At 41.7% G+C, this 18,283-nt stretch overlaps 5 protein-coding genes across 5 annotated transcripts; 2 read left to right on the top strand and 3 right to left on the bottom strand.

The window, feature by feature from the left end:
* Positions 1 to 304: 304 nt before the first annotated feature.
* LOC128724403 (serine-rich adhesin for platelets-like) lies at positions 305 to 4,636 on the bottom strand. Its single transcript, XM_053818129.1, has 3 exons — positions 4,536 to 4,636; positions 1,123 to 4,438; positions 305 to 1,048 (listed from the first exon to the last, which is right to left on the bottom strand). Exons 1-3 carry the CDS (start codon positions 4,634 to 4,636, stop codon positions 305 to 307), a joined length of 4,161 nt encoding a protein of 1,386 aa, XP_053674104.1.
* A 2,052-nt stretch (positions 4,637 to 6,688) lies between these two features.
* LOC128724402 (putative gustatory receptor 28b) lies at positions 6,689 to 8,973 on the top strand. The gene is made up of 8 exons (XM_053818128.1): positions 6,689 to 6,763; positions 7,368 to 7,554; positions 7,618 to 7,858; positions 7,934 to 8,053; positions 8,111 to 8,399; positions 8,452 to 8,577; positions 8,642 to 8,821; positions 8,893 to 8,973. The coding sequence occupies exons 1-8, from the start codon at positions 6,689 to 6,691 to the stop codon at positions 8,971 to 8,973; spliced, it is 1,299 nt and encodes a 432-aa protein (XP_053674103.1).
* Positions 8,974 to 10,792: 1,819 nt separating this feature from the next.
* LOC128722559 (60S ribosomal protein L22-like) lies at positions 10,793 to 11,758 on the bottom strand. Its single transcript, XM_053816230.1, has 3 exons — positions 11,734 to 11,758; positions 11,254 to 11,418; positions 10,793 to 11,151 (listed from the first exon to the last, which is right to left on the bottom strand). Exons 1-3 carry the CDS (start codon positions 11,743 to 11,745, stop codon positions 10,885 to 10,887), a joined length of 444 nt encoding a protein of 147 aa, XP_053672205.1. The 5' UTR covers positions 11,746 to 11,758; the 3' UTR covers positions 10,793 to 10,884.
* Positions 11,759 to 12,946: 1,188 nt separating this feature from the next.
* LOC128725309 (endoplasmic reticulum-Golgi intermediate compartment protein 2) lies at positions 12,947 to 16,833 on the top strand. The gene is made up of 6 exons (XM_053819042.1): positions 12,947 to 13,055; positions 13,140 to 13,295; positions 13,365 to 13,642; positions 13,728 to 13,914; positions 13,976 to 14,086; positions 16,558 to 16,833. Exons 1-6 carry the CDS (start codon positions 12,947 to 12,949, stop codon positions 16,821 to 16,823), a joined length of 1,107 nt encoding a protein of 368 aa, XP_053675017.1. The 3' UTR covers positions 16,824 to 16,833.
* Positions 14,414 to 15,943, bottom strand: LOC128725308 (solute carrier family 2, facilitated glucose transporter member 5-like). The gene is made up of 3 exons (XM_053819041.1): positions 15,904 to 15,943; positions 15,539 to 15,829; positions 14,414 to 15,471 (listed from the first exon to the last, which is right to left on the bottom strand). The coding sequence occupies exons 1-3, from the start codon at positions 15,941 to 15,943 to the stop codon at positions 14,414 to 14,416; spliced, it is 1,389 nt and encodes a 462-aa protein (XP_053675016.1).
* Positions 16,834 to 18,283: the final 1,450 nt, after the last annotated feature.

Genomic DNA, 18,283 nt, shown 5'->3' with positions numbered 1-18,283 from the left:
GATCAAGGATACGATTAAGCTAATGCGCTAGGTGAGGCGCGTCATTGGAATATGAAAGAGTGTAGCATTGCAAAATTGAGTTGAAATTAAAATCAAAATTGAATCATACAATTGCAATTGTAATATAAGATGATTTAACAAAAAGGGACGTTAGAGGCTAGTAAAGGGAATGATAAGGGAGTAATTTACCACACAGCGATGATGTACCAGCCCAAAGCACCGTGCATTGGTACGAGACCTATTCTTCGGATGTAGTAAGAGAAAGTGGCACATGTCTGCACGATTGTCTTACGAGAAAAATGTACTATTCGCTAGAGATTCCCACAAACCGTCCCATGTACAAGATCATTCCAGTCGGATTATGTCTAACCAGGTACATAAACGGCGTATCAAACACGAGCGTGCTGTCTGGGGCATTCGGCGGACTAAAAACGGCACGATTTCGACGCACCAGTTTTCGACGGTTGCGTCTCTTCAGTCTACCGCCATCGAGGGTGACCTGTTTGGCCAGATTGGTCGAAAAGCTACGGAACGGCAACGTCCGGCCTACAGTTCCATCGCCACCACATAACGCAAATGAATCGGTCTGAATAAACTCCGATAGGTGCAGCTTTGAGGTGGCCGAATCTTGCAGTCCGTTGAAGTTTGCAACGTTTGGTTCAAACAGATTGCGCAACCCCAGCTGCTGCACGCTTCTGGTCATGTTGTAGATAGTGCTTTGCGTAAAGTAGGGCAGCTGCACCTCAGCATATGCGGTTCGCACCGTTTCATCCGGGAACAGTTTCAACACGCTCGATACATTCTGCGTTCGAAGTTGTGCCTCAAGCTCGGCAAGACCATCGGGATTGGAAGGTTTCAAAAAGAATACGGACACATTGCTTGTCGACCCGGGCAGGGCAAGAATAGTTGAATCCAGCACCCGAGAGAATCCGGTTGAGAATCCCGACCGGAATGTAACGCTCGGCATTGTGATTGTGGTGTTTGAAGTCTCCGTACGGCCTCCGTTGAAATCCATCATCCCGTACGTCGTGGCGTCATTGCATTCGTGCTGTAAAATAACCCCCAGCTCATGATCGAAATGGTCGGCAAAACGTTACACACATCCCCATCCGGTGTACTTACGCGATATCGATTCCTGCTGATGGACACCAACGGTGATTGCAGCTGTTTCAGCGTGTCCACGTAATCCCGCGGGAAGTCACCGTTCATATGCCGCAACAGCATGTCCTTTTGGCGGAAGTCGACCGTTTCCGCAACGGTGGAGTAGATTTCCTGAATGCGCGCTTTGAAAAACCTCTGCAAGCCACCACGCGACTCGTCACTCAACAGTGTCCGCGAGAAGCTAGAAGTCCGCTCTCGACTGTCAGTACCGTCGAAAATGGCGGGCGTACGACGATGCTTCGGTTTCAAGTCTTCGGCAACGGTTTTGAAAAACAAATGCGGATTAAAGGACGTCATCTCGTCGAGTCCTATCACCCCGTTAATGCTTTCCGCCGTCGTGCCCCGGGTGCCAAGGAAAAGCATCGACAACGTGGTTATGGTGGCAAACGGCGAGTACACGAGACTACGGCCGCTCAGCGAATGCTCAGTGATCGCACCGGTTAGGTGATCGTACACCTTCGTACCCAAATTGCTGCAGATCGCCAGGAACCGCAGCAGTTCGGTTTCTTCCTCGTCCATAACCGTTTTCAGCTCCAACTGCACCGTCACGGGAACCTCCGTGGAACTCATCTTATTGTCCATCGTAAGCATTTCGCCGAGCTTCATGAAGGACGCAACCGTTTCACCTAAAATGGGCTGATCCATCTGGGCATCCGAGTCACTGGAGCTGTCCTCCGATGACTCAACGCCACTCGAATCATCGTTCACCGACTCGGCTGCAAGCGGTTTAAATGGTAGGAATTTCAACACCGATGCTACCGTTGCCGTACGATCAACATAATCGGTCATATTGATCTCGGGTGGATACTCGCTTAGAATGTCTAGCTTTGTGAGGTTCGCCGAATAAGTGGGCTCACTTGGGAACCTTGCGAACGTGTTCAAAAACTTCTCAATTGTATCCATAATGTTAGTGTTGTAGTTGAAATTACTCGACTGTTCCGGTACCGCTGGAACCACTTCTTCCAGTGGGCGTAATGTTGTCGGGTTTGTTGGCGGAATCGAACTTACCACCGGCATCGTTTTCGATGTAGAAGCCGCTTGAGTTGTTGTTGTTGTTGTTGTTGTTGTAAGGTCCTCTTCCGTGGTCGTCATAGGTTCAGTAGTGAGGGAAAATAGCAAACTATCGGCACTGCCCACCGTTCCTTGTCCAAGTGATTGTATAATTGCGTTTATTGAGCTTTGAGCATCCGTATCATAGCTCATCCCGGGAGGATCCATTGAGTTGGTGTTTTCGAGTGATTCCTCTTCAACGGACTCATCACTTGCGGAGTTGTCGTTGACCGATTGAAGCGATTCGATAATCTTGTGGATAGCATGCTGCGCATCCGAGGGAATAGTAGATGTATCCTGCACCATGTATAGTTTGTGGTCCGTTTGCGAAGGCCTAAAGCTACCGTCGGTTGTAGACGGGAGATCTTGACTGGAAAAGCTGTGTGTCGATAGCTGAGCTTCGTACGAGTCCTGGTCACTATTCTCCCCTTCGTCGGTGGAATCAATAGATGTGGAACTATCCATTTCCAACGATGTTGTAAAGGGTATTGTATCGGTCATACTGCTCATCGAGAGTGTAGGCGTTTCCGTTTGCTCATTGCCTAGCTCTGGGTGTGAAGTTGAGTCAAAGTTTGTGCGTGTTTCATTCACCATGTTCCCAAACTGCGTGTCAGAATCCTTGAGCAATGAACTTAAGGATCCAATGTCAATAATCTGCTCAATGGGCGTTGCATTGATTTGCGCGTCTTTCAAATTTAATTGTAAATCCTTTACAGGCTCCTCAACGTGCACCGACGAAACTGTGGTGGCTTTTGTATTAATTTTGGTTGCAACTGAGCTGCTTACGGTTGGATTCGTCACATCCATTTCCTCAGCACCTTTAGTCGATGGTTGATTCGCAAATTCAAACTGTTTTGTTGCTAGCTCCTCAGTTGATGCTTCCGTTGAGAGTTCCTCCGAAGTGTAGGAAGGAGTTTCACTCGAACTATCGCTCCATTTTTCGGTAAATTCTTCGTTTGAATATTCCATTGCACTTTCGCTTGCGGACACTTCCACAGAATGCGGTGTTTGCGTTAGCTTTTCCGTTGATATCTCCACCACAGCTTCCAGGGTACTCGGTGAGGTTTTCGTCACTACAACTTCGATGGGTTTCACTGTCGTCGTCGTTTGTTCAGCCAATTTTAACGATGATGTTTCAGGCGAACGAAATGTTACCGTCGTTGGTTCGACAACCTTCAATATAGGAGGATCGAAGGATGTAGAAGGATTTGTGGACTGCTTAACATCCACATTCGTTTTCAACAGTGGAGCTTCCGTCGATCGAGCAACGGTTGGCGGTGTTTGGGTCACTTTCAACGATGTAGTTTCCGGTGGTTGAACAGTAGTAGTAGTAGTTGTTGTTGTCGTCGTCGTCGTAGTTGTAGATCGTCGATCACTGGAGAATTTCAACGATGAAACGGGGGTAGTTTTTTCCGTCGGTCGTTCAGAGGAACTTATGGTGGACTTGTGAGATGGCCCTGCTGTGCGCGTTTCGGTCGTTGGCTGGTAAGTTGTCCTCGGTGTCGTTAATTTGGACGACAGCCGTACTATCGGTTCCTCGGTTGTTGATCTTTCCGTGGGACGAACCGTCGAAGTTCGTTGTGCCGTTGAAGATTCCGTGACCTGGTATGTCGTACGAGTCGGAACTTGTACCGTTGAGCTTGTCATTGGTTTTATCGTTGTCCGTTCGGTTGTTCGCTCCTTCGTTTGCTGGGTCGTGCTGGCGGCTGGTTTTCCAGTTGTTTTCAACATCCACCTAGTGGTGTAGTCGTGCTCGATCAGCTGAATGGCGGGCAGTGCGGTGATCTTTTCCATCTGCTTCAACGTCGTTTGTACCGTTGGTCTGGAAGTTGCGCTTCCCACTGACGTATCCTCTCCATTTTGGCTAAACTTGTCCAACACGTGCTCCGTGGTCACAAGAGGAGGCTCATGCTGTTCGCTTATCACATCCGATATTGGCAGTTCAGCCACTTCATTATGCTCGTGACCGTTCATAAGATTAAGCTCGTTATTAAGGACATTGCGTACATTGGACACAACGCTCGATACAATTCGATCGTTGTTATTTTTGTTCGCAAACAATTTAAGCCCGTTTACATCACTTCCAGCTACGATGCTCTGAATTTCCTTGAACGTCATGATCCGTTTTATCACCTTTCCTTTGTCGTCGAGGGTGAAAAACTCATACCTATCCGGGTTGAGTAGATTAATCGGGCTCGCTATTAACCGCTGATTGTGGTGTCCAGCCCTGATCCCGGTTCAGTCGTGAAAAAACTCATTAGTCATTTCGCATACCACCTGAATGGTTTCTTTTTAGTTTCCTCGATCTTCGCGATGTTACTTACTTAGTTTTGCAGTTTTTACAGGCGGCATTGCCACTTTTACCAGCCAACACGAGCGTGCTGAGCAGTATTGATGTAAACACTAAAATCCGTACATTAGCCATATTTCGCTCACGAAACCCTACTGGAAACGAAACCAAATCAAAATGGAAAAAATTGTGGAAACTAGCGACGAAAAGCTTCTAAAAATTGCACCAAATAGACCACCAGTTTTGTTCCAGCCAAAGTGAACAACCCGTGGTCGAAAGAGACGATGCTCTTTTTACTAAATACACTTCTTAGAATGATCTGCAAATTGCCCGCGCATCCCAAAGCATCCCGCCCGAACCAGAACAGAACAAAATCGTTTAATAAATAATTGAAAAACGATCGTTCGCAACGGTAAAATAATGCCACCCTGCAATTGCCGAGCGCCTGGGGAGCTTTTATTTTTTTTATTTTGAAGAGGATAAATGCGGAAAGGGTAAAATGGAAAAACCGTTAAACGCCAACCGTCGCAGAGTTCTGTGGGTCGCGTTTTTCCTCCAGCCCGAGAAGTGTGTGTGTGTGTGTAGTTCTTCGTCGCGATCGCAGGAGCCAGCAAGCCTGGACAACCCCGATCGGTCCGTCCGTTGATCGTACGGTCCGAACCGATGCAGTTCCGCGTGACGTAAACGGCGATTTCTTTGGCACACTTTTTCGATACACGCATTCTTTGCCGTCCCGTTATAAGCTTCTTTGAATATTAAATGAAGTTGACAGATCGAAAACCGAAACGAACTGTTTCAAACGGCGGAAGCAGCCCTCTGTTGCCGGGTCCCGATGATCCGAAGAATCTAATGTTCGCTCAAATCTTTTCTATTTCCTCTTTTTTTTGTTTTGTTCAAATTTGAACAACGAGCACGCACTGCTCCAGCTTCACGGCACTTGCAGTAGATCGAACAAATCGAGCCCCGATTATTTTTTGTTTGTTTGAAACACACGCCCGTTTCGCAAACTTGCTGCACTTACTAAAAGCCCGAGATGATGCCCTTCCGTCACGATCACTTCTCACAATGCTACTGAGCATACTGACATTGAACTTGAAACGGGCGGATCTTGCGGGCTGCTGCCTCTCAAACGACCATTCTATGCTTGCCGATTAAAAATGATGCTCGCTCGCTCGTATGCTCTCGAAGAGAACGAGCATGTTTTTCTCACACGAAAAGGAGCCACACGTTCGAATGCCACTTTGGGGCTCTCGAGAGTGTGAGCATATGCGGCAAGAAGCGAAAAGAAAACCGGAGGGGGGTTCTGCAGAGCTAAGAGAGATCTTCTCCCCGAATCGGCCACAGGACAGGTGCCCCCCCAGTGTGTGTGTGTGTGTGTGTGTGTATGTTCCGGAGTATGCTGGCCATTCTTCGAGCCCCCCGAGAGCCACTTTCTATTCGCGGACTGCCGTTGAGAAAGTCATGTGCTCTAGAAAAGTTTGTCCATTCGCTCGAACATACGAATGAGCCCCAGCACGATCGGGTTGGATTCGGTTTCGAGGAGGAGGTCTCACTGCTGTTATTTATGCATGAGTTGTTGGATCGATTCCCACTGGGTGTTGCTGGTGCGTCCCGCTATAAAACTATCGCCTCGGTCGAGATCGAGACGATGCTGCAGCTGAGAAGAAGGTAACTTCTTGTGAGCTTTCTCCGCACGATCGCGAAGATCTTTCCCACCACCCCAACCACCGTGGGCAGTTTGGCACCCCCGTTAGTATGCCGGATCTCGCCATTCGCTAGGTGCTTCTCGTATGCGACTGGCCATTTTATAGAATGTTTGTTGTTCGTTCGAAGCGCCGCCACCCTGGAAAACCCAAATGCGTTGTGTGTTTGTTAAAATTGGGGGAAAAGAAAGAAGAAAAAAAATTCGCCAACTTCACCCACTGTTGGCACGCGAAAGAGGACACTTAACCGTAATTCGCGGATTCCTCTTGCGCGCTGAAGTGCCATTTGCAAAATATTAGCGGAAATGCATGCATTTAAATAAACCCACAACCACTCAGGGTTGCCTCGGGCTGAGCTGTGCTGATGGGCGTAGTAAGGTAAAATGTTCCCACCGATCAGCAGAAGCACGGAATAAACACCTCCAAACGGTAGAACTGCTTTTTGTAACAATAATTTTGACCGAAATCTCCTTTCTACGCCTCAATGACTGCCGAGTTGGAGTACCGCGTGTTTCCGATCCGAGTTATGCTTGCGGTTGATCCCATGCAACTGGTTGATGTATGGAATTTAGTAAATTTTACGATAACAAAATACTGCTAAACGATAAACTTTCGGACCGCACGTAGTTGATGTTTGTTTGTCAGAATGCTTAAATTAAGAACCATTTTCTTCAAAGCACATGTTCAATTTATGCTATAGCCAAAATACATAGAGAATTCGACCATAATACACACGAGAATTAGCCTGATGTTTTCGTGCTTCAGTCTTTTTTTATTATTACAAAACTACTGAGCTAAGTGCTCGCAAGAAAAGCACATGTTTGAACCACACCGAAGAACTTTCACATTGTTCAAACATAACACCTCTCTTCAACACTCAGCTACGCACATTAAGCGTACTTGGTATACACACAATAATTTATCATTCAATTAGTTAATGCACGGTCACGCCGTTAATTATAGATGCACTTGCCGCTAACTACATTGCACAGCACATGGTACAGCAAGAATGGGCATGCTAACTCTTGACAATCGTTTTCAGGCTTCAACATGGCTATGTTGTCATCGACTTCGAGCTTCTGGTCTAAAGTACAAGCGCATCGTTACAAATTATTGGGTTTTGCATGTGGCTAATTAGATTGATTTTTTGTTTGCCTTCACAGCTCGTTGGACTGCAGTTGTACGACTCGTATGAAGTGAATGAAACCGGCAGAGCACCTTCACTTTCAATTCTTCGTTTGCTATACAGCGTGCTGCTGTTCGGTGGTTATCTTGTAGGATTTTACAAGTCCATAGAAGATATCGCTCTCTCGGATCAATCCGCGCACAGTCCAAGCATCTTTAAGTATGGTAAGCGGATTACGAATTACAATTATGTCCTCATGTCCTTTTAACGCGTTCTCCAAACCTCAGCATTAATGACGCAAGTATACTCTGGTATCCTGGGTGCAGTTATCTGCTATGCATTCCTGTGGCGGGCTGATCGCATGAAATGCGTGTACATTGAAGGGATACAGTTTAGCAGCACGAAGATAAACGATCGGTACTTTCAATTCCGCAACATGCTGGTCCCTTCGAAACAATCCATAATAGTTCCGATCTCACTAGCGATGCTTTTGGGGTTATCGGTTTGGGAAGCCTACGCTCAGTACATGTACGTTACCTGTGACCCATATGTGGCTCACACTGGATGCTAAAAGTAATCTTATCTTACTCACGATTTTGTCAGGAATGAAAGCTACTTCACGATAATCGCAGTAATTTATCCTTTGTGGATGTTTCATGTCACGATTCTGGAGTTCATCACAATGGTCAAATCAACCGAATGCATTCTGACTAAATTAAACTGGTACGTACTGTGGGTTATGGTTTGAGGGAATGAATAAATTTCAACATCATCTCACAGGATGCTGGATGCTTTCTTGGAGAACGTACAGAAACAAACTCTGCCAGGTATCAATAACAAAGGAAAGGACACGAAAAGGTCGATCACCAAGGTGCATCCAGCCAGCCGTCGACCATTCGTGCATGAAAACGAGTTGATCAGTGGCGAAAGACTAACGTACATGTTTGTGATCCATGAAAATGTGGCCAAACTGGCAGAATTTATAAACGGCGCCTATTCGCTGCAAATTATTGCCATCGTAACGGTTACATTTGTTAACACGTTGTTTGGATTTTTTATCGAAACGAAGGTACGTATCCATCAACTGATGTCCTTGCTTCTAATGGTGGTGGTATTTTCAGCTTCTGTTCTGGAACTATCAGATGCTCGAACTGATATTTAGGGCTTGTCGGTACGCATTTGAGTGCATTCCAGCTTGCCTGGTGATTTATTACATGCTTATTGTTTGTGCGTCTACACATACTGAAGTAAGTAGCGCAATTTTTGTAAGCAATTAATAAGCAATTTTTGAAATATGCATTTATTTTCTAGTTGTTCAAATCGTCCTCACTACTGCACAAACTGTTACAGTACAAATCAAACTATTTCATTGACGATCAGGCCCTGTTTGAAAGATCAAAAGCTATTGCTCTTCAGTTACTGCACAGAAAAAGATTTTCGCTTTTTGACGGAAGTGGCTTGTTCAAGCTGGATTTTACTTTCATATTTTCGGTATTATGCTTAATTCTGATTAGGTGCGAACAAAACATCCCTTTCATTACAGTTCGTTCCAACCGTTACAGATATTCAGTGCGGCCACTTCTTATTTGATTGTGCTGCTCCAGTTTGATTTATCTAAGGATCTTGAAAGCGCCACAATGTAAGTTGTGTACGATACGGTGTGTACGCCACAGTGTACGATATTACAAGTATAAAATTGAAAAAGTGTATCAACCGTTATTAATACCTTTACGATTGATGTGGAAATTATATAATTATATGGATAGTTATGAAATAAATTAGTTATTACAAAACATAATACGAAGATATTAAGTTAATTGTTAAGACAAACAAAAAGTACTTTCAGTATAATTCAGCCAACCATACTGAAATTATTTTCCTTCGTTGATTTATAACAGAAAATAAATTTCAATTATAAAACGACATATATTTTTCGTATGCGGAAAGAACTTCTCCTGCGATATTTCTTAACAATTGGAGGGTGTATTGGAATTTTGAATTTTGATCCGATGCACAATTCATTTTAATCATTTTTTTGTTAATCGCGAGGCCTTACTTTTGCTAACTACTCAAAAGTACGACTGTGAAAAACATCCACCCAATTGAGGTACAAGTATACAAGTAAAAAAAACGATTAAAGTACAGCAACTATATTTGTTAGATTTTAATTTTGATCTAAATTCCATTTTGATTCATCAGGCTCACAGGAGTGGAATACATATAATATTCAACTAATTTATCTGAATAAGAAGTGTCCTGCGAATCCAAATCAACTCCAACCGTGTCGTACCTATCTAGGATTTTTTTTAAAAATCTTATTTCATCCTATAAATTTATGGTTCAATAACCTAGATACTGGAACGAAACTCGTGTTTCACATATAAGGACCGCAGTTTCAGGCTAATTTTTACCCTCTGGCTTTTATAGTGAAACCTATTCTGACCCTTGGTCAAAGCCTTTGAACCTGTCTTAGTCGCGAATGACCGAATACTCTGAAAAAATTATTGCGCTCTAAACGCAAATAAGTATTTAGTACCAATAAAATTGATACACATGTATCTATTATCTATTATATATACATATATACATGTATCTATTATATATACATATATATAATATATATATACATGCTAAAAATACTCAATCATAGAGGAAAGCTAAAACTTCAATTATGGGATCGGATGAGATAGATTAGGATCGGAATACGAATCCTGGATCTTCTTTTTTCTATTTTGAACTTTTGCAACTCCTCATCAGCAGAGGGTAGAATTAAAGTTGATGTTTTATAAAGCCAAAACTATCAAAAGCGATTATCCAGGAGATGCTTATTATCCAAGGGAAAAGTTTCGTACAACAATAGTATTTCGTGCAACGATCAATTGTTAAAGAGTTTTAAAATTATGTTTTGATGTACATCTCAAAATATATATATTACAGTTAAAAATCTTATGTAAATGGTTTAAATATTCGAAAAAATATAGAATATTGACTACGGTTTTATACTAGCTACTAACCGTGTCTTGTTATCTAGATGAGTTGTTATATCTAAATACAGAAAAAGATAAAAAATCGCGTATCATTATCGCGGTGCAAATTTAAATGAACGAATGGATGTACGTGCTCAGCAGAGCTATTTTATCACACATTTGTTTGTTCATTTATTAACTGTATGTTCGTGTAATAAATACAGCATTCAGTTCGAATCGGTTAAAAAACCATTGAACAAATTCAAGTGAGAATGTGTTATATCTTGCATATCTTATTGCGTTGGCCAATAAAAACACGAGCAATAAAAAAGCAATAACATTTGAGTAATTTTGTCACCAGCAGAAGACACTAACGTAAATAAACCACACTGAATTGTTGCACAATCCATTTATAAACACTTTTGGCATGTACTTTTTAAGTTAGAAAACATTTTCGGATCGAACCTTCACACAGTACACATATTTTTTTGTTAAAACCGTTGATGATATCACGGTTTTCACCATTGTATTGGATTTCACATATTTGGACAAAATTCCAGCATTTTCACCAAACACTCCGGCCTTGGTTTACTCGTTTTCCTCCTCATCATCATCGTTGGAGCTGATTCGGAAGTAACGCAGCTCGTACAAATCCTTATCGTTGGACACAACGCGGATCCAATCACGAAGACTGTTCTTCTTCAAATACTTCCTGGTCAAGTATTTCAGGTAGCGTTTGGAAAAGTGAACATCGGAGTTGACGTACACCTTCATTTTCTGGCGCTCAAAAGTAACGTTGTTGCCGAGGTTACCGGTCTTACCATTTACCTTGAAACGCTCCTTCAGATACTTTTCCTGTCAAGTAAAAATACCAAAATAAACAATGTAGGGTACATTCTATGGCAAGCATTTAATGGAAAGATTCACAAAACCGTTAAACGGTTTGACGATACTTACGAAGTCAGCAACATCCATGATGTTGTCTTCGGCAATGTTGGTGCAATCAATGCCATACCGTAGATGCTCACGCTTCTTCTTCAAGGGGTTCTTTCCACGAAGAACATTTTTTACTTTAGGCTGAGCCTTTTCAGGCTTAGTCTTGACCGCATCAACTGCTTTCTCCTGGAAATGGAAAAGTTTACCGTCAGTTGACACCAAACATTCACAGACCACAAGTGCGTACAACGTAAATTATAAATCGTTCTGTGCATCAGAGAAAGAAACACCGATGCCTTCATCTGATTGAAGGAAATAGTACACATTGACACGTGCATAGAGTACGGGAAAACAAAAGTCCAATATTAGCGTGTATTTCACGATGCAGTAAACAATTATCACCGCACTTTGAATGGGTACAACAAACGATTCATGGTACGCATAAGAAACTTTAGTAAAAACACTAAAAATGTGGTGATTTTTGCATTTATTTTAACCTACCACAGGAGCCATGGCTTTATCCGGCGACAGCTGAAATAAGAAGGAATTTGCGCTGTCTTTCAACGGTTGGTAACACTGCGGCTCTGAAGCAGTTTGGATTTGACAGTAGAAATAACGCTTGAGCAAGACACGAATTTTCATACAATTTGTATTCCGCTGTTTTTTGGGCGAGGTAAAATATGAAGAGAATGAATTTTATTGTATTCTAAAGGAAAAAGTACTCTAGGGATTTCAATATTACAATCCCATTCAAAAAAGGTAAATGAGGCGAATTGCAGTTTTTTGCAAATACATTGAAAAGTAAAACTAATGTTCATATTACAAACTTTTTCATAGAGCAATTTACTTGTACAAACTATTTTTAAAATTTAAACAGCTGTATTTCTATTTTCTTCATTTATGTTACTTGAAGCCCCTCGCTGAAAAAATGCATTTATAATCATCTTCTGATACAATGCTTAGTTTTATTAGAAAAACAATGGAGCACCGCAGCCAAAAGCTTAAACGAGCATGCAACAGATTCAAATTGTCATAACATTGTGTTATCAGAACAACCCAAAACAGGGCGACACATCAACAACTCACGATATAAATAAATAGCATCAACGCAGAGAAAAATAACAGTACAAAATTTATAGGTTAGATCAGGAATAAGAATTTGTTTTTTCTTCTCTTTATTGCTAAGCATTTAGTTTCTTACTTATTATGAAACGTTCAAAAAGGCCAGATTGCTATGCCGCATTGTGATCTTCAATATAACATATCTGCAAACGGAACATATCAACTGAGCCGGTTAAGTTCACCGGTAAAGTTTATATATTTTACTTCCCCATAAAACTAAATAGGACTTGGTCCTTAATTTGTTACTATCGTATGCTAATTCTTGTGTGAAGGGTAATGATGTAACTTGGCTAAAAATCCTTACAAAAACTTTTTGTTAGGTGCTTTAAATTTATTTTTGATAAAAAAGTGCTTCTTTGCGTTGCCCGGATGATTTTAGTATATTGTGAATATAATTAATTAATCATTGTTTTATGTATTTTAGCGGATGTGTGTTGATCAATCTCTGTGCCTGTGAATCTCTCTGCTTTGTGAATTGTAAAGTTGTACGCTGCTGGGATTTGTATCGTCTATAATTGTTTTTTGTTTGTGAATGATAAATTGCCACGTTGTCGCGATACGAATACTAATCAATTCAAGTAAATAAAAAACAATGCTTCGCTACAGAGGTGTGAAACAAGCGTTGGATGCGGTATCCCGGCTGGATGCCTTCCCAAAAGTTAAGGAAGAATTTGTACAACCAACGAGAGTCGGCGGAACATGTAATTATGCAGCTTTTTTAAAAAAAGGATGCTTGAAGAATATCCGTACAATTCATTGCACCATTTTGGTTCATTCTATTGCAGTGTCTCTGATCAGCAGATTGGTAATATTGTTTCTCATCTATCATGAGGTATCTTACTACATGGACTCACGCTTGGTATTCACATTTGTTCCCGATACTGACCTACAATCAAAATTGAAAGTGCACATTGATTTAACGGTTGCGATGCCATGCAAATGTACGTTATCTTACGTCAAAGTACGCCACGTAAAACTCTGATGCCCGGGTATTCAAAATCTCATTTTAGCGATTGGAGCTGACATTCTGGATTCAACAAACCAAAACGTGTTCTCATTCGGTATATTGCAAGAAGAAGACACGTGGTTCGAATTATGTCCTAGCCAACGTGTCCACTTCGATTACATGCAACACCACAATTCATACCTTCGTAACGAATACCATTCGATTGCGGAGATATTATACAAATCAGATCATGCTGTTGTGTACAGCATGCCAGAGCGCGTGGTCATACCAGAGCGTCCCCACGATGCATGTCGTATTCATGGTGTGCTCACGTTAAACAAGGTATATTTGTCTTCATTAAAGAATTCATACATACTTGGCGAATATCAACACATTAATGCACTATTTCAATGATCCATACTTGCAGGTTGCGGGAAATTTCCATATTACCGTTGGTAAAAGTATTCATTTTTCACGCGGTCACATACATTTGAACAGTATTTTCGCAAATACGCCAACCAATTTTTCCCATCGCATAAATAGGTTCAGTTTCGGTGATCATACCGCCGGAATAATCCATCCGCTCGAAGGGGATGAGAAAATGTTTGACAATGGTAATTTTCCATAGGGGAAAATGTAAGAAAAAGCCTTATTTAAGATTTTTTTCTGCCTTAGGTCAAGTAATGATGCAGTATTTCATTGAAGTTGTACCGACCGATGTAGAAAAGTTCTACTCACATTCCAAAACCTATCAATACACAGTCCGAGAGAATTTACAGCTTATCGGTAAGTAGCAAGGCAAGTTATAAACGGGTTTCCAAGAGATTGCACCAGTACCATATGCACCATTAGAAGGTCGTTACTTTTCGGGTCGGTTATTTGTTTATCGTTTGATGTTTATCATATCGGCTGGGTGCGATTTACTTATCTTGATTTTGTAAATGTGGTGCTCAATTTAAAGATAACATCAGTCAATCGCAGTGATACGTGTAACTTGAAGGAAACGTAAATCGGTAAAAAAATCAATAGTTATCACACGGAGAGAAATAATATCTACTTTCCATTGGAAATTGAAATAGGAGACCACACATTATTGTTCCGAGAAAGAGTTTTTTATTTTTTCTTGTGCATGTACGAATGAACCGCTTCCCGTGGATAGGTGTTTCGCGCATCCGGAATCGTTAGTACTGCAATGACGCATTTGAGCAAAATCACCCCCGCAAACACTAGCGTCTTGATATACGTGTTGGTCAGGGTGCTTGGCACGTTGAAATAGATAATGTACACCACCATGTGGCCAACATACTCGCATATCAGAATAGACGATACGGAAAGGGCTCGCTTTTTGGGTGGGAATGCTTCAGAGAGCATGATCTCTGACACTGGCAGCATGCCGAAGGTGTTGAAAACTTCCGCCGTGATATATAGGAATGGAGCTATATATGTTTCGACACTGTCGTACGTCGCTAGAATAATACCGAGTGCAAGCATGAATGTACCGGTAAAAGTAGACGAAATTCCGTACATGAACCGTCTCGGTAAAATATCGATGATTAAAATGGCAAAGACGGAACCTGCGAATTTGCTCAGCATCAACAGGGGCGGGGCCCAATTGTGTGTAAACAACGTCAGGGTGAACATTTGTGACATCAGCAACATCTTAGCTGCATTCATGGAGTAGTTGAAGAACAGCAGGTTGGCAAGCTTCACCAACAACACCAGCTGGAACGGCGGAAAATTGCCCTGTGTGAGGAAGAACGGCGAAAGGCTTTCGCTTTCCGACGCAAGTGTTTTCATGTCTTCAAACTCATCCATTATCGATGGGGTTTCCATGGACATTCCGCGAAGTTTGATCAAATTGCTTCTCGCTTCCGTTTCATTGCCCGATGTCGTGAGCAGGTAGAGCGGAGATTCAACCACCAGGAACCAGGCGGGCACGAGCGCTAATACGCTGAGCGATAGAATGACAATTCCGACCGCACGGTTCGCGTGCATGTTTGGTTCTACGATAAACACCGGATTGGTCGTGACCATAGACAGGACGGTGAATAAGGCGATTCCTCCGATGATGGACGATACGAGAATTGCAACCAGTTTGCCACGGTAGTTGCGGGAAGCTATTTCACCCACGTAGATAATCGACACTACGTGGCAGATACCATGTCCGAATCCTGTAAAACAATGCCGAAATCGTAAAACAAACATTCTTAAAAATAGGAAAATCGTTTACGTGCATACCTGCTATAATTCTTGTCGCCACCGTTGCGGCATAGTAAGTCGGCATCGCGGTGAAAAATGCACCGTTGATGATGAAAAAGAGCGACGAAAGCACTAACCAGATGCGAGTTGGAAGTAACTGCTTTGTAGCTGCCACGATCAGTATGATGAAACCGCAGCCGGTAAAGAAGGACAGGATTGCGAAGCGATATTCATCCACCGAAATTCCAACCGCCCATGCGTTGCCTTGCATGTTCATGTGCATAATACTCCAGCCGATGTGCAACCCTCCGCAAAACAGCAGCAGTATGCCTATGTAGAAAGGAGCATCGTTCGAAGTTAGTGTGGAATCCTTCGCAAACGCAAAGCTGAAAGTCTGCACTCACTGCTCAGAATGCACGACAGCTGTTTCCCAAACCCAGCCATTTTTGTACGGGGATCTACGGTAACACTGGCTTATCACTGAAACGCGCTGGCGCGAATGGACGGTCGAATGGTACGAACCCGACTGGGTGGTTTGATCACTGCAGCGCTAGGTCGAGCTACATGAAATCTACAGTTAATGTAGATATCGGTGCCATATCTGTTCTTTAATCTTTATCCACCTCTGGAAGCAAAGAAGAACGTGCCGAATGGAGCCGGCTGCCTTCGAATGAGACGGGGAATAATCGAATTCAAAATAAGAAACAAAAATCGCAACTTAAAGAAAATCCCTTTCAAGCTAAGGCCTATCGATAATGCGAATCGCACGCTTTTGTCGATAAAGTAGGAGCGGTATTTCTGGTGCTATAGGGATGTCTTACCGCACATACCCTTAACTTCTTCTGTTCCGTTCCATCCTTACTTAATAAATCTGTATCAGCTAAAACGCATTTTGATTTCGTTAGCATGTTTGCATTTTACGACCCCGATACCTTTTTTTCCCTTATCCACTATGACGCATGTTACAGCGCGCATGGTGGCCACACGCTGTACCCCCACGCAACGCGGGAATACGTTCATTACTGTTATAACATCGGCAGTTTGTTATTTCTTTTCAGATATCGATAAGGGATTGCAAGGTGTTTCTGGGATCTATTTTAAATACGATATGTCTGCCCTGCGGGTCTTAGTGCGACAGGATCGAGATAGTATTGCTCAGTTTATCGTGCGGCTCTCGTCGATCATTGCCGGCATCGTCGTGATATCGGGCTTGTTGAGTAAGTGCATGCATCTCGTCGGTGATTTATGCTGCCAGCGAAGACGGGACACGCAAATGCTGCAATCAAGCACAAAGCACGCGAAGGGCTCGATTTTGATTAGTTGAAAAGTGGCAGTACCGGATGCTAACTGATAAACAAGTTCAAAAAAATGAAATAAAATCGATTGTTGTGATAAAGTGATAAATGTCGTAATCATGTTCAATTCTATTTTTATCTATGTTAGTACAGCTAGGTGGTATTTCACAAACTGTATTATTAGTACCTGCTAAATACCATGATTCATAATTTGGTATGAAGTTTTGTTCTATTTTGTATAATTTTGTAATAAAAAAACAACTTAATTTATTATTAAAAGTTTGAAAAATGATTTTAGTTTATATTCTTTATGAATACTTGCGTAATTTCCGCAACCTCCATCATCTGTGGTCACCATCGAGATAAATTTCTTTGCATGATTTAAATTTAATACAATGCAATTTTAGTTTAATGATTCAATTACAATAACGTGTTTTTTTAAACATTGCTTAATTTTTAATGTACATTAATGTACACGACCTTGAAAATTTGTTGAGAATCTAATCAGATCAAATTATTAAAGTTCTTTATTGCAAAATCGATCTTAAAGACTTATTTATATACAATGCACGTACATGTATATAAAGTACAACTATATTAGCTTCTTTCATAAACTGATCTGTCGATGATAAAGTATTGCTTATAGGTAATGCGCTTTATCTTTTACGTTATCTTCTATATAAATAAATCATTTTTCACTTATCTTCATCAGTTGCACATATCGGTTAAAGTTCACATTAGAGTTGCATATTACCTTAAATTTGTTTTTAGCTTTTGTTCTCTTTGATCCACGGTATCTGATATACAACTGTGTCTATGATGCTTGTTTATCGCAATTATTTTATTTCGTGGAGTTTTCGAATTTAACAGTTTTTCACACAATTTCAATTACAATGTTTTTTGTATAATAAATCACTGGTTTTATATGAACGTAAAATTCTACGTTCAAAATGATATGAATGGGAATATCAATGAGGTGAGACCTGAAACAGCTTTTTCTGATCCTTTAATTTATTTGGCAGTATATGTTCAGACCATCCCTTTCGAAATTCGTTATAGATTCGCTGCCGATTCGTACTGATTCGCATTAAAATATATTAACATTTTCGAATGGGTATTTATTGTTTTAAATTCGTATTACATTTGGATTTGTTTGCAGGTGAAACGGTGAAAGAACTCTAATTCGTTTACACAGTAGAACAATTAACCGAATAGTTGAGCACATAACTGACCACGGGATTTGTAAAATACAGTCCCACATCCGTCTAGCGCACCTTTGTAAACCATGCTTCAAGAACCGTTACGACACGTCACATTTGAAATATTCGCTGCGGTGATGGACCACGTGGTTGAGGAATCCGGGTCGCTATCAAAAACCTTAACGTCGTTTAGCTTAAAGCATTTCGTCTCCGGAGGTAAGTTATTGGATTCGTGTATAAATAGGCAACATTACCATTACGAGTGCCGCACTACGGCTGGACGTTCTCAA

Source organism: Anopheles nili, chromosome 3 (assembly GCF_943737925.1).
Source record: "Anopheles nili chromosome 3, idAnoNiliSN_F5_01, whole genome shotgun sequence".
NCBI lineage: Eukaryota > Metazoa > Arthropoda > Insecta > Diptera > Culicidae > Anopheles > Anopheles nili.
The sequence above is the reverse complement of the archived record's forward strand: the minus strand, read 5'-3'. Positions and strand labels throughout refer to the sequence as shown.